General features: G+C 34.2%; 2 protein-coding genes across 2 annotated transcripts; one reads left to right on the top strand and one right to left on the bottom strand.

Moving 5' to 3' along the window:
- Positions 1-475: 475 nt before the first annotated feature.
- On the bottom strand, positions 476-7,943 carry LOC142621456 (ultraviolet-B receptor UVR8). Its single transcript, XM_075794706.1, has 9 exons — positions 7,804-7,943; positions 7,230-7,527; positions 6,286-6,479; positions 6,104-6,151; positions 5,276-5,348; positions 4,869-5,040; positions 3,081-3,512; positions 2,808-2,999; positions 476-836 (listed from the first exon to the last, which is right to left on the bottom strand). The coding sequence occupies exons 2-9, from the start codon at positions 7,486-7,488 to the stop codon at positions 770-772; spliced, it is 1,437 nt and encodes a 478-aa protein (XP_075650821.1). The 5' UTR covers positions 7,489-7,527; positions 7,804-7,943; the 3' UTR covers positions 476-769.
- Positions 7,944-10,899: 2,956 nt separating this feature from the next.
- LOC142621805 (uncharacterized) lies at positions 10,900-14,672 on the top strand. The gene is made up of 8 exons (XM_075795170.1): positions 10,900-11,093; positions 12,412-12,585; positions 12,713-12,832; positions 12,950-12,993; positions 13,105-13,230; positions 13,798-13,882; positions 14,230-14,286; positions 14,377-14,672. The coding sequence occupies exons 1-8, from the start codon at positions 11,031-11,033 to the stop codon at positions 14,446-14,448; spliced, it is 741 nt and encodes a 246-aa protein (XP_075651285.1). The 5' UTR covers positions 10,900-11,030; the 3' UTR covers positions 14,449-14,672.
- The last annotated feature ends 1,944 nt before the right edge of the window (positions 14,673-16,616 follow it).

The following is a 16,616-nucleotide window of genomic DNA, read 5'->3' as shown; positions in this document are numbered from 1 at the left end:
CTTTTTTTGGTAAGTAATATAGAGCAGATCACTAATCAAAAAGTACATCAACCTCACTGTTCACTGCTATGGATGGTGGTTCAATGGTCACCAGGCTTGCTCAAGTGATTTGGTGGCACTAGATCCTAGATTTTGACTCCCGCGATGGGAAGCGCCGGCTTAACGCTCATTGTTGCCCCCACAAAACTGGGATAGCTATGACTCATTAAACTTAATAGGTAGGATGTTATTATGGTCACACAGGCCCACGTAGAAAAGCCACCTTCAGTCATCCACCTGCCATGAGCGGCTTGCATTAACAAGAAATACTTTCTCCTCAGTATAGAATCCACTATAATAAAAGCCATGATTCAACAAGGAAATTCAAACCCATGTCTAATTGCACCGCAGCTCAACACTACAGTTCCCAAAAAATGCACAAAGTTATCGATAACTAATAAGTGGCTTTTTGTTTTTTGGGTTGCTGAATAAGAAGTGGCTAAAGTTAAAAACTCTATAACAAACTGCTCGAGTCCAGTAACCTTAAAGTTTCAGCAATACAAACTTCACCATCTTATTATCGTTCTTGACTTAATTTCCTAATCAAATTAGTATCAGAATTACAAACTGAATGAATTATATGTTCATTAAAGATGAGATTCCCCTAACCCATTTGAATAAAGCAGTACTTGATTTTACAGTCCTAACCAAATTGGTCTAATAAAAAAGACCAAAAGGAAAAAATGACTATAACAATGATCAGCCATCTTAAGCCAATTCAATTGTTTCTTCAGTTCTGCATACCATTGACCTCATCAGCTACATGCTCACTTTCACTGCCATCAAGCATATGTTCCCTGTGAAAACAAAGAAGTTAGCAATGGCATCTACATCATGCCTCCCCCCACTCTTCTATATATTATTTGTAACACATGCAATGGTATCTGTATCATACTTGAGCATGGCAAGCATGAAAAATAAAACAAACACAAACCAATGAGGAAATTGCCACATAATCCCAGTTTGAGGCCACACAACTGGTAGTGATGGAATATGCAATAACTACATTATCCACTCACACAAACTAGGCAAATGTCACATATAAATAACGCATGTGAGAGGAAATGGTTGGGTTTGGGTAATTGCGTGTGTGTGCGCGCGCGTGTGTGTGTGTGTTAGAGAGAGATAGTGAGAGAATGAGATAGAGGTCACTGAACTTAACTACCTAACAGAACTCTACTGGGCAGTTTAAATGTGTTTTATATTTAAATATATGATTTTGACATATAACGCTAAAGGATGAAACAAATGCAAATAAAAATTGGCTAAAATACATTTCATTCCCTTCCTTGAGCTTGAAGTCAATTTTTTTTTTTTTGAGAAAGAAGTCAATTTGGTCCTTCAAGTTTCAAAATTAACAATTTAAACCCTTTACTTTTGAAAGGATATCAATATAACCCTTCCGTAAAAATCAATTAACTGCAGACCGTTAAGTGTTCAACACATCATTTTGTCAAGTTTTTGAATTTTTCGAAAATTTATAATAAATAATAATAGTGGTGGAAGAATTCAAGACAGAGACATTCTGATGTGGAATTTTCCATCACAATTGAGGCCTAGGCCAAGCTTAGCGGAGGAACATTCTGTTTTTGTTCTTGTACATTAAAAATAGCAGCAATAATGAGTATTTATTCAAAACTAGCAATGACAGCATCAACACCTTCAACAAGATTCTACGCTTCAGTACTTGGGTCAGGCTTGGACCCAACAGGAGCTCATTTTGGGATGGCTCCTTTGAAATGTGTGGATATTAATTTTTCCTTTTTTTTTCTTTTGACTTTTCAAACTCTTCTTGTGCTCATGTTAGCATTAGGCTGAGCAGCCTTACAGAAATTATTTTTGCTGTTTTGGCTTTGTTTGTCTCAATTCATGGTTGTCATGTTGCTTGGGTGCCATATCAGTTGTCAGGTTGGCCAATGGCCATGGGTGTAAATTGGCTCACTTTGGGTGGCGCCAAAAGGATTGGATTTTGTGCATTTCAGGTAATGAGCTTTGGGTGTTTTTTGGCCATTGAGCTGCTGTGGTGTTTGTTTTGGGTGACTAGATTTCAGATATTTGGGCCATGAATAGTCTTAGGGAGGCAGTGAGCCAGTGACGGTTAAGGAGGGCAATGGTGCATGGATATGGATGTAACCATTGGTATGGGGACAGTTCTTTTTTCCATAAGTGGCATCTAGTGGCACCCATTAAAACAATGTCATTTTAGTGGGGCATGTGGCCATCTTGGTGGGCGATTTACTTATTTAAAAAAAGCATCAAAGATTGTAAAAATTAGAAAAAATGCATTGTTTCACAAACTTAACAGTGGAGAAGTTGACAGAGCATGACAGAAGGACCAAATTAACAATTCAGAAGTTAGAAAGTGACAAATTTTCAACATTGATACTTGAAAAACCAAAACGACAGCAACCTAAAAGTTAAGAGGAATAAATTGTATTTTAACCTGCAATTTTATTGTATATTTTTGCAGCTTTTTCTGTATTAGTAGTATATCTGTGCACATGTGTGTAAGATTCTTTACACAAAAGTCATAACAATTTTAAGAAGCACAAGGAAAAGTATAATCAAATAACTTGTTTCTAACAACCCTTTAGAAACCCTAAATTTTGAGCACAAAAAGAACTCATGGCATGAGCTCTTGGTTTAAAGAGAGCAGATATTAATAATGTGAACAATAACCTTGTTTATTCTTCAAGCACCTTTCAGTTTCCAAATACTCAAATGTAAACATCAATGCAGATATCCATCAGCCATAAACAAGAGATTACCTTAATCTTTCACAAAGACGTGCCAAAGCATCTGATCCTGTTCTGGAAGCAACATCCTCAATCTCAGAAGCATTTGATAGAGTCACACCATCTGCAAGGCTAAACTCACACAACTCCTTTAAGGAACATGCATCAGTCAACACAGCTGAATGGCCACCACCAGCTGCTAATTTTCGCACTTCCCCAACACACCTGCAATATAGAATTTTCATCAGCGTAGGAGGCAATATAACTGTGAAAACCTTACTGATCATGATATTAGCTATACTATACCAGTCAATCGGTGATGGAAACCAAGCATATGTAGATTTATCATTAGCTGCCTGACCATAGTTATTGTAGCCCCATCCATGGATTCTTCCATCCCTCATGGAAATTAGAGTGTGAGAATGTCCACATGCAACAAGTTGCACACCATTTGGGACAACCAAAACAGGGAAATTGCGGAAAAATGTATCAGAATCATTAGGAGTGCATGAAAAGAATCCAGTTTGGGGGCCAAGGCCTAACTGCCCTGCTTGACCACCACCCCAAGCATAAAGAGCTCCCTTCAAAGTCACAGCACATGTATGTACACCACCACAAGCAACATCCTTTATGAATATTCCATCAAGGGCAACCACTCTCCTAGGCAATAACTCCTTATCCCCAGACTGGAGGGAACAATGCCCAAGTTGACCCATATTTCCTAACCCCCAAGTATAGCTGTGATGAGAAAAGGAAATTATCATGATCAAGAATTCTATGTAAGTCAAACACTAACAGTTGTACCAAAAAAGTAAGAGGAGAACGACAAGAGAGCTTTGATGATCTAATCTTATTAACAGAAACTTGTCAATATCCAATAAAAAATCCAATAATTTTAACTTTGTAAGTGCAAAATTCATGATAATAAGCCAATGAGCCCTAGCTCACTGGCACCTCCTCCCCTTAAAAGTGCTTAGTGGAGGGTGAGGTTGTGGATTCACGATAATAAATGTAGGGGTCACTAAAAAACAAATCAGGACACGCAAGCATGGGTGCGCACACAGGCACACACGTGTGTCTGCATCCCAGCCAAAAAGAATCACTTATTCTATATGGTAATTCTTATCCATTTTTTAATGTTTGTCTTAAGAGTTCATTTTTATATCACATATTTATGAAGATGGTCCCATTTCAAAGAAGGGATATTAGTGCATCTCACAAATGGATGCGCATATAAAAACGCGCAAGCACATATACAAACGCGCAAATGCACACACAAAATCACATATTTACTATCTTTTGTTCTAGCATTCTGTGATGTAATAATAACCAAATCAATTCATAAAAGATGGTGAGATTTTCAACTTGCGAGTTTTAGCCAACTTGGGTTATCAAGAAGAACAATTAAGGAGAACTGCAATAACATGTGCGTTACCTCTAATTTTGTCCAAAATTCAATTCAGTCTTGTAACTTCAGATTTATTCATTTTAGTCCTATAAATTCCATTCATTTTTCAATGTGTCCCAAAACGATGTAGTTTTTGTTATTTATGAATTTCCAAAATGATATCATTTTAGGACACCTATTGACACAATGTGACAAAATTAGACGGAAGGACAACATTGAATAAAAGTAAAAGTTATTGGACCGACTGACATGAATAAATCAGAAGTAACATAACTGAATTGAATTTTGGCAAAATTAGTAATTTGTAATTTAGCCTTATAATACGAACCTCTCCGACCCTACAGTTTTTTTTTTTTTCTTTCTATTTTTGGCAGCAAACCTATAGCTCAGGATAAAATTCAAGCATAAGAGTACTTTATAGCATCATTATGAGTTAGTGGCAGAAACAGCTATATAGCTGTAATGAAATTAAGCTTTCAATGGTATAACCAAGTTAGCAGGACAGCAGACTTGCATATCAAAAATGCACCCCAATTCCATGGCATCCGTTCTCCTGACTAGGCGTGAGATTCCCATAAGAAGATTTTGTCAAACCTTCAGATTTACATGTGCCATGGGGATAACCACAATTTTCATGCTTATATGTAGAACTTATCTCCACCTAAAAGGTCCTTCAGATCACTTACACCTCGCCTATTTCAGATATTGCTGCAGTGTGGTACTCCCCGCATGACACTTGGGTAATCTTCACAAGCTCAGGAGCTTCGTCAAGGAACTTCGCATAAGCATTTATTACACGAGCCCCCTGTAGTCCTTCACAGGTAACACCTCTGCCAAGCTGACCATATTCATTGTAGCCTGGTTTTTCAGAACAATGATAAATTTCTAATTAATATGTATCAGGAAACTAGAGTACAAACACAAGTTCCCTTTCCTATATCGTATGATCCATCTATTACCAAAAGAATGCACAAGCATAAACATCATTAGAACAAAGAGTTATGCATAGAACTGCCAGTGCTAAAATAATTACAAAGTTTACAATTACTTTAATTAAAACAATGGTAAGTTATGATTTTAAAAGACACTTTACCCCACGCTTGTAGCAGGCCATCCTCTGATAAAGCCACCACATGCACTGCCCCACAGGACACTTGACGGATAATCTGTAATAAATGTACTATACAATCAGGTTTAAGGGACAACTAACCAAGAAGAATGTAAACAGAGGCTGACGCTTGACAAGAAATTACAATTTAATTGTAAATTAAAATGATGATCAGCAGATTTAAAAGATTTGATGGCACAAAACCCATGATAAAAACTTCCTCTGTTCATGAACTAAACAGTTTCAGTAATGCCAATTCGCCAAAGCAATGTGAATATAATTTTTCAAAATTGGGAAAACCTAACATGTGAAGTCGTGAATATGACTCTTAGATATATGTTCAAGTGAAAGGTATCCCCAGCATATACATTCTACGAAATAGATGACGGTAACCCTTCCCTTGATTCTGGGAAAGAACAAATAAATAAAAAAAGTAAACATTTAGAAGGAAACTTTTTTACATTTTTTTAATAACTATTTTTCTTGTAACTGACAAGAAGCAATGGTGCCTCAAAACTAATCCATATAAATATCAAAAGGACACATCCAACCACAATAGCAAAAATTATTGCACTTAATTGAGGACAGATTGTCTTCTATCTCAAGCTACTTTTGATGAACTCTATAATTCGCTTCACATATAAAATCCAAATCTACGGTCCTTTTTTTTCCTAAGAAATAATTTAGGTAGATATTTTTTTTAATAGTATCCACAACCAAATGTCAACAATTTGGACCTCCCCAACCAAAAACAAAAACAAAAACTTGCATAAATAATAAAATCAAACTTAACAAGAAAAATATATAAAATACCGTGTTAGGAGAAAAGGCCCCCCAATATAAGCGAGGAAAATTTGATCCCTGTATGAGAAGTAGAACAAAATAAATAATGCTATAAAATATTATCTGCAAAAGAACATTTAGTTGGGAAGAGAGGGGGGGGGGGGGGGGGGGGGGGTGTGGTGTGGAGGATGCAAAAGAATTACAGATACTACCTGATTTTGGCCCCAAACCCAGAGCCTACTTGTTGAGATGGTTCCATCATTTTCACGAGGTTCTGCAACACAAGCAGTACAATGTGCTCCACAAGACACAGATTTCACAAACTCTGTCTGCAATTGTTTCACTTTTCTAGGGTGCTTGCTTCGCTCCTCAGTTCCATCTCCCAATTGACCAAAGTCATTGGCCCCTAGACAATGGAATACATTTATAAAGATTCTTGGTCACTTATGTTGTATAATCAGTAAACAACATGATGATATATGCAGTAAAAGGACACGATGCTATCTTAGTGATAATAATATTACAACCAAAAAAAAAAAAAAACCCATTTCTGCAAAAAATAAAAATATATATAAATATTACTACCCCATAAAAAAAAAATTTAGCTACAACCACAAGTAAAACCAACTATAACCAAGAAGAACATGTTGTCACAAACAAAATGGCCTTCAACCAAACTATTACTAATACACAATTGTTAAGCCAGAATGCCACCAATAGCCTCCTAGCCTAGTGGCATCTCCCGAGCTCCCCACAGAGGTTGCAAGGGTTCAAACGATAGAACGTATATGTAAATTTGTACTCAAGAGAAATTTTACCTATCTAGTCTATGTATTAAAATAAACGCTAAGAGATTAATTTCAACATTTCCTATCAGCTTAAGCTCCCCCGACTAGTTGTAATTTACCACTTGGAACAAGATCCTCTCCATTTCTTTTCACCCTCTTCACGGAAACTAACGGTGCATAAATTGCCACATCGTTTAATTTTTAAATAATGGGCCATTCTATACAGCTTGAAATGGATCTACTTCAAATGGCAATGTGATAATTACATTGTACCCAAAAAAAAGAGCCATAACATTATAATCATCATGATAAGCCAATGAACAAACACAAAAGGGTATGCAATAATGCAATGAAGGAATATATTATACCCCAAGTGAAAAGCGACCCATCAGAGGCGACAGCCGCGGTATGCTCACGACCACAAGCAATATCAAACCACCGCGAATTGGGTCCCGTGGCGGCCGGACACCCGAAAAGCTGAGGAGGAAGCTGTCTAGGGATCCTCAATTGCCACTGCTTGCCTTTCCTACCAGTCTGTCCAGACTCGTTGTAACCCCACACATATATTGCGCTCTTCTTTGTTGTTGTTTCGCTTATTGCTCTTCTTGTCCCAAATATTTCTTCCATTTTTTTTTTTTAATTATATACACAAAAATTAGAGATAGCCTGAATATATTTAAAAATCAATCACATCAAATGATTTTGGAAAAAGTACGGAAGAAAAAAAAAAAAAAACAAACGTAAATTGTTTCTGAAATTAGAAATGTGGTGTTGTGATTTTGCAGGAAATGAATTGAGAAACGGGAAAGTCTGTTCCGGCGACTAAACAGAGTTTCGCTGCCACGTGTTGTTATGGGATAACATAATGCAAAAAAAAAAAAAAAAATTCCCGGGGAATTAGAAATTGGATGGTGAAAATGAATCTGTGAAAACAGCACGTACCTGAATCTGGGTACGTGAATTCCTGGAAATCGGAATTTGGAAAACTAAAAACTTGAGTTTGTGTGAATTGAAGGCACGGTTCGATGGTCAATGCACAATATGGCGTAAAGAATCTTTCTCTTTCTTTTTCTTGTTTTTGGATAAAGGCCTAAAGAATCTTCTAGACAATAATACCCGTTCTGACACGTTTACGAAATTCACTTTCTTGTAAATATAGTAAGATTTTTTCAAAAAATAAAATAGAGGTTAAATCTAAATTGCACGTAAAATTAGACGTTAATTACTAACCTAACATACACAACATCAAATTAGTAGATTATGAGTTAAATCTCAATAAGTTCATGTTATTTTTGGGTTAATATGATTGACGTGTTTAATAAATTGGTTGAATTAGTATCTATCACATGGTAACTGTTTGACTCGTTTAATTAAATGATATTTTATCAATATGCCCTTTAAATTATAGGTGATGGGTATGATAAAATGCAACTCTAGCATCGTCCATGAAGGTCTTCCAGGACAGGACCAAAAAAGCAAATGTTGAAAAAACCTCGTCCTGGTAGATCGTCCTTGCAGGAGAATGCTTGGACGACGTTCTCATAGTCAGATTTTACAAAAATTCACCATCTCGTCCAAGGGGACCATCAACCTTGTCCTTACAAAGGTCATCCATAGGGGAACGACCTTCTTGGGAGGCTAAATACGCTCGACAGGAGGACCCCTAGACAAGCCTTTGGCACTTAGGAAAATTTCTGAGTGTGCACCACGATTTCTTATTACATGCATAACTTCCAATGACCGTTATGTAAGAAAAACGTAACTCCTAAGCAGTTGTGAAAGTTATCCATGAAAACTCACACCTCCTCAAATCTATGGAAAGTTACGAGTTTGATAACTGTCTTTAAGACACTATATAAACGCTTATTCAGACCAAACAAATAGACTTTTTTTACACATCCTAAAAAGTTGGAACTCCAAAATTTGAGAGAGAAAAACTAACTTTTCCATTGGAGGGTTCATGGCCGGCGACCCCGGTCACCTTTAATTGTTTTTCTTCCTTTTTCAAGCTATCAAGACAGCCAATGGTCCTTTCAAGTCCGAAGCATCCAACCTACTAATTTTCTTTGCATCATCAATAGGTATATAAGCTTATTAATTGTTGTGTTTTATTTTCTTTGACATATTATGATTAATTATTTGTGCTATTAAGATATGTTTTAGTTTTGAATGATTATTTGTGATGCAGTTACTTGTTAATTCTGAATTTTATATTAAAAATATTAGTTTGTTTGGTTTTTCATAATTCATATCAATTTAGTTAATACTAAAATTAGTTTTTTTTTCATTTTGATAAAATTTGATAAACAGGTTGATACAACTAACCCATTTAATAAATAGATTGTGTTAAGGTTAAGGAATCCTGACCCTTTTAATAAATATATTGAGTTAGGGTTAACCCATATAGTCGAATACTCGTGAGTCGACACGATACAAACTCAATACGCGAACACAAATTGCCACCCCTATGTTTAAGTACTAAAATAAATTTCAATAATTTAACTTTATTCTCGATTATTTGACTTTACTAAGGGTCCGTTTGGATAGAATTTATTGCTAAAAATACTGTAGCAAAATAATTTTTAAATCTGTAAATAGTGCTGTGGGACCCATTTTTAATATTTTTTATTGAATAAAGTGTTTGTGGGTCCCATGAACAGTTAAAATTGTCTCCTGCACAGTGAAATAACGTGCATGAACAGTACCGGTTACTGTTCATGCACGTTGAAAAAAAAAAGGGAAACCGCAAAACGCAGCCAAAATTAATCTGGATTCAAACGATCACTAAGTTTTAAATTTATCCAATTCAAGCCTTCTATCCAATTTTATTAAAAATTTGCCATTAAAAATTTTTTTCATATAAAAAAATATTAATTTTTTATATTAAAAAAATTTTCATAAATTAATTCTATACTTAACAGCAATTTTTTATTAGATTTGAACGAAAAACCTGAATTGAATAAATTTAAAATTTTAAAAACTCAATTGAAATAAAATAAAATTAGAAGATTGAATTTCATTGAAACTTAGAATGTACAATTTGTATTTTAACCTAAAATAAATATAGTAACATACCAATAAAAAATATGATAAATATTTTTTTATACAAAATATAGGATAAAATAAGATTAATATTGTTTCAAGTCATAATTTTCTTCTTCTTTTTTTCAGTTGGGAGTAAAAGTGAGTATTCTAAACACAACTAAATATATATATATATATATATATATATATATATATATATATATATATATATATATATATATAAATAGTTGATGGGAAATGAAAAATCAAATCATCTTCAATTCGTCCATAAGAGTCGTTCAAAGCCAAAGATCAGTCCAGCACAAGAAGGCCGTCCATGATTAAAAGGTCGTACATGGACGACCCTCTAGCACTTGGGAAATTTTCAAAGATGGGTTTATCTACAATAACTCATAATTCGAATCACGTGATACCATTTTGAAACATAAGCAAAATCTTTGTACTTAACTCCCAATAGCAGTTGTAAAAGATAGGATTGAACATAATAACTTCTATAGCAGTTGTGGAAGTTAAGTCTGAACTTTTTAATTTCCACAAATATTGGAAAGTTATTAAACAAGTAACCACTTCAAGACTTACTATATAAGGACTCATCTACATCAAATAAAAGTAAGTTTTTTACTGCCCCTAAAAAGTGGAAATTCTTGAATTCTAGAGAAAAACTAACTTAAGTATTGGAGGGTTCTTGGTCGGTTCACTCCGATTTCCTTTGATTCTTGTGTATTTTTCTTTTCAAGCATTCCAAGCAATCATTAGTCCATTAAAGTCCGGAACATTCAACCTACTGATTTTCTGTGCATCATCAATAATAATATAGCAAAGTTGAAAGTTTCCAACTTTCCTACACAAAAAATCATACCCTCTCCTAGAAGTGTTTTTTATTTTTTTAAAGAAGATTATTTAAATAATTACAAAAATATTTTGGGCATTGCAAATATGTGATTAATCATTTTCAGCGTACCAATAATAATTTTAAATTCATAAAAAAAATACAAATGAATTAAAAAAAAAAAAAAAAAACCCTAAACGGGGGTTGTTGGTAAAAGGTGACGTGTGAAAATGAAAACGGTCGTCTCTTTCATTTGAGAAGATCAAACCTCAAATAGGTATTTATTGAACTGGCAATGCGTTTGGTGAGTGTCAAATCCAATCTCCTCCACAAAGTCTCACCGTCTCTTCTCTTTCAGGTAACATTTCTCTATCCCTTACCATTTCCAATACCCACCTTTTCATTTCTTCTCATTTTTTTTTTATATTGCATTTTTTTTTTTTTGAGAATCTAATTTCCAATACTTTATGCAGTATTCTTCTGCCACTATATGATGCTTTGGCTGAAATTCTGCATTTAAGAAGAGAAAAAAAAAATCAGTGTTCATCTTCTATGCTAAAAATATGAATTATTTCTTTGGGGGTTTGTCATGGGAAGTGAAATTCTTGGAATGGTTGTGTGTAGCAAACCCATGTCCATTTGTCATGTTTATTTTCTAATTTCTTTCTTTCTGATATGTGTAATAATCGAAAGAAAGAAACAAAATCTCCTAATCGATGTTGTGGGGTAGCTTTCAATTGTCTTTGTTTGTGCTAAATTCTTAAAATGAGATAATTTTGATAACCCTTTTTCTTTTCCTTTTTCTGTGTTGCGAAATCTGATTAAAATGGCTACATTAGATAAGGGTTGTTGGAAGATTTCATTCTTAATTTTCACAAAGAAAGGGTATGTTTAAAATTTAAATTAAAAAATAAATAAATATAGGGCTTTTTAATGACTAATGAGTAAGACAAAAGGGTACCTCTCTGATAATGAAAAAAAAAAAAAAATTGATAATTCAATAATTGGGTGAGGGAGGATTTGAACCTTGAACATCTTCGTTGGAAATACTAAGAAGTGTCAATTGAGCTACAAGGTTTTTTTAGAAAAGTTAAAAAAAATAAAATAAAATAAAATAAAAATGATTCCTTTTGTTTTCTCTGCTCCTTTGTAAAATTAGTAATTGAATATGGATATGAGGCATTATGGAGGAGAGTCCTTAAGTGGTCATTTGAATAGCATGCAGTTTCCTTCTTCTTTGTCATGACTAGACTTTAAGTCCTGTTCTTCAGGTAGCTCTCAGGTAGGGTTGCTTAAAAGTTAGTGAATTTAGGGCAGAAGTACTACTGCAGGTAGTAATAATTTACATAGATTTAAACATCAAGCAGAGTCTCACAGAAAAGAAGGCCCTTGCTTGGACTGAAGGGCAGGATTTATTGACAAATTTCAACTGCTTAAAATTTAGGATTTGTGTAGAATAAAAAGTTAGTGCTTTGAATAATACAGCTTTTCAAGTAGTCATGGGTTATGCACCTGGCTTCATTTTGAACCAGGGGTTCCAATTCAAATGAGTACATGTGTTTGTAATTTGTTCAGTTAATAATTCTTTGGTAGAAAATGTTATCTTCAGTTATAACATGTGAAGAAGAAAAACTACTGTACTTCACTGCATTCAAAACTGAATCAATATATTTCAGAAAGCTTGCAGATACAAAGGCATCATGTCTGCATCCGAGTCAGTTGGAAACAACACTGAGAAAAAGCTTATAAAAATTGATATCAGTTCAGACACTGTGTGTCCATGGTGCTTTGTGGGCAAAAAAAATCTTGACAAAGCTATAGCTGCATCTAAGGATCAATATGACTTTGAGGTTTGCTCTCTCTCTCTCTCTCTCTCTCTCTCTCTCTCTCTCTCTCTCTGTGTGTTTGTGTGTTTGCGTGTGCGTGTGCACACATGTTTGTGTTCCCACTCTTATCTATTATCAACTACATTTGCAGATTAGATGGCATCCATTTCAACTTAATCCCTCTGCTCCAAAAGAAGGCATCAATAAGAAAGAGTTTTACAGGAACAAGTTTGGATCTCAAACTGAGAGGATAGAAGCTCGGATGTCAGAGGTTTTCCAAAAAATCTCTGAATAACTTATATACATATCATTGATTTGTTTGCATTAAGTTTGATTTTGCTGGTCATTGTATGCAATAAATAATTATGACTGCTTTGCAAATTTTCAGGTTTTTAGGGGCCATGGATTGGAATATAACCTTTCAGGACTCACGTAAGCATGAAAACAGTTTTAAATATATGGATAAATTTATATAGGTGAGGAAGCTATGAAGCGACCTTAATCTATTGGAGATTCCACTGACATTGTCTTAAATGCACACAGGGGAAATACTCTAGACAGCCACAGGCTTATGCATTTTGCTGGGAAAAAGGGTCTTGATAAGCAACATAATCTTATGGAGGTGCTCTCTCTTGGCTACTTCACTCAGGCAAAATTTATTGGTGACCAGTAAGTTTGGCTGTAACTTTTGATCTTTATATTTTCTAAATGTTTAGGCTGTTTGAATAAATTTTATTTTCCTGTAAACAATTCTTAATATTAATTATCTTATAGATTGATGTTTTGTTTAGAGATTAAACAACTGGACAGATCCTCATTTTGACTTTAGCTCCACATGTTCAACTCACTTATCAAAATAAAATTGTAGAAATTTTATTGCTTTCTAGAACCAAAATTTCTGCAAATATTGACCATTCTACTTTAGTTTGACATGGCACTGGCAGTCAACTAAAACTGCTGGTCCCCAGTTGGTTCTTTCCTGGAAATATAATCCATTATGAGAACAATGATACACTAGGGGCCAGTATTTGAAAGTTAAAAAACAACTTGGGAAACACCATTATTCTTGCTATTATTTAACCTGAGTTGTTTGGCATGAAATGTTCCTCACCAGGGTAACCCAATAAGGATATAAGATCCTCCTAAGCAGCAGGCTTATTTTGTTTATTATCAGGGTAGAGTTGATTATCTTTGCACATCCTACCTCAAGATATTAACAAACACCAATATTCGCAGGGAATTTCTTCTGGAATCTGCTAAAGAGGTTGGGATAGAGGGGGCAGAAGAGTTTCTTCGAGACCCCAACAATGGGTTAAAGGAGGTCTTTTTCTTTGCTAATTCTTATGCTGCAATTGGTTGCCAAAGATGATATAATAGGAGAAAATAAAATCTGACTTATTATAGCATTTTGGGATTGAACTTTTAAGTTTTAGATATATTTTTTTCAGCAATGTGGGCAACCAACTGGAGTGTCAAGTAAATTTTTTCTTCTGTGCTCCTTTTGGTTGCTGAGAAAGTAAAAACTTATAATTCTGCAAATGCATACCTGTCTCAATGTTTGTGAAAATCATTATTTATTTTCGAATTGTATTCTCCATAATAGACCACGCCACAAGTTCTCTTTTGATGTTTTTGATAGAACTAACCTTACTCCTTTTGTCTGCTAAGGTTAATGAGGAGCTTGAGAAGTACTCAGCAAGTATTACAGGCGTCCCATATTTTGTGGTGGGTGATAAAAATTCACAATTTGTGAACTCTATTTTTCGGTATAATTACCCAAGCAGGTCCATTCATACTATTGGTTTTTCTTGACAGATTAATGGAAGCCAGAAATTGAGTGGTGCCCAACCCCCAGAGGTCTTTCTAAGGGCTTTCCAAGTAGTCTAGTTGAGAACCTTACAGATAAAAGCTTCTATTTCAGTTGTTAATAAGAAGGCAGCATATCTTTGCCTGCTTTAATATTATGATATGTGTGGTTGAGATACTTATTGGTCCCTGTATTATGCCTTGTGTTTACAGTTACAGTGACATGTATATCTTATAGTAAAATGGTGTGAATAAGATTGGCTTCATATAATAATGCTTTGCAACAACATTTTCAATGATTTAAATTATGATGAGAAGTCTCCAAGTTGACAATTTTAACATTGCTGACTGTGAAATGAAAAAGGTTGGAGACTTCGAAAGAGTTAAAAAAAAAAAATTTAGATTTGAATTACTGTCAGGCTCAAAAATTAATCTGGGAATATAAAGATAAGAGTCACACCTCTTCAAATCTGGATAAAATCGCACCTCCAAGTTGACAATTTTTTTTTTCTTGAGAAATAGTGTTTTTACTACTAAAGAGCATTCACATAAACTTATATTTATATACAATTTCTCTAATTAAATCACCAAAAACATTACTTTTTCTAAAGAACCACTTACAGAATATACCCTTTATCTCATTCTATATTTTGTAATGCATTGTATTAAAATTTTTTTTTCTCTCACAAATAGGATCAACGCAACCCAAATCACTCAACCCCCACAGCTACCTATCACAAAACCTGATCAAAACATTTCAAATTATCTTGCCTCTGGCAACCCAACGCCACCACAACCTGTCAATGCAAAACCCAGCGCCACTGCATGTCTGCAACCCAGCAATCATGGCCAACAACCTGCAACCCACACCCAACATTTTTTGCCTTCTAAATATCTCAAAGATAAAACAATATTTATATTCAAAAGTAAATATTAAAAGAAAATTAATAAGGCAGAATAGTTGGAGATCTTTTTCTCAAGCTGCCTACCTACCCTTTTGAAGGGATCAAGTCATAACATAGTGCATACCTCTTCTTCCTTACTTCGCTAGCAAGGTCTTCCCAACAAAGATCTTAACGTATCTGCCCTCGTGAGAAGATATTAGGATTTGAAATCCCCCTTCCTCACTCTGTTTGTTCTTAGTCATCTTTCGAGCAATGATTGGTCTATGAGACTAGCCCAATTAAGAACACAAAGTGCAAATGAGCAACCCTCAATGCTGCAACGAGTTTACTTCAATGCATTCGTGATAACCACCATGAGAACCACCACGCATTTGGTTTACTTCAACGTGTTCGCGAGAATCACCATGCCAACACCGCCATGCTGATGGGGAACTGAGCCTCGATGCCAAGAGTGAAAAAAAGGCTAAAGAGAGTCTTTTTTAGGAGAGAGTTTGAATGAAAAAAGAAAAAGTAATAAATACAAATGTTACCGTGCTCCTTCAAATTTAAAGGAGAATTATATCATTTTGCAAATTCTGACACTAATAAAGAATCAAATATATAGTGTTTTCTGTAATCTTGTGAACAGTATCATCTTATTTGACTTTTAATAGATTTTAAGAGGATCGATGATCTAAGAGTTAATGCATTTGGTTTGATGTAAAAGCAAGGACACAGAAAATGGTAGATTAATATTTTTGTTCTTGTTTGGTAGGGTAAAATGAATGAAAAAAATTGCGGTTTTTTTCTATCCATGTCCATTTTTAATCTTCACAAAATCAAGGCAAATTTTACAAGTAAATACAAAATCTCTGTGAATGCTTGGTTTCTCTAGAGAAATGGGTCCATAGTTCATGTGAAAAATATTAGAATAAAATTTAACTACAAAATTAGTTGTATCTTAAGACTACAATCTTACTCAATAAAATAAACATTACTACATATTTTGAAAATCTAACCCTTGAATTGCATGTTCTTTACGCTCTTAATATACATGTTAAATTTTGGATCAATTGGATATTATTTATTATATAATCTATAAACTCATATGTTATGCATAATTTTAAATAACAAAAACTTGCAATTTAAACAATTTATTAATGACACAACTATTAATTTTCAAAAAAATTTACAGGCATGGAGAATATTAAGAAAAAAATGTAATCTAATGGTAGATTTGTCCAAATTCATCTTTAATAAAAAAATATATTAAGTAAACTTTGTAGCTAAACTTTGTCCAAAATATTATTCAACTTCAACAATTTAATTATAAACTTAATAACCTAACATAAATTATAGTAACTA

The sequence above is a fragment of the Castanea sativa genome, chromosome 1 (assembly GCF_040712315.1).
Source record: "Castanea sativa cultivar Marrone di Chiusa Pesio chromosome 1, ASM4071231v1".
Taxonomy (NCBI): Eukaryota; Viridiplantae; Streptophyta; class Magnoliopsida; order Fagales; family Fagaceae; genus Castanea; species Castanea sativa.
Note: the sequence above shows the minus strand (reverse complement) of the source record. Positions and strands in the feature narration are given on the sequence as shown.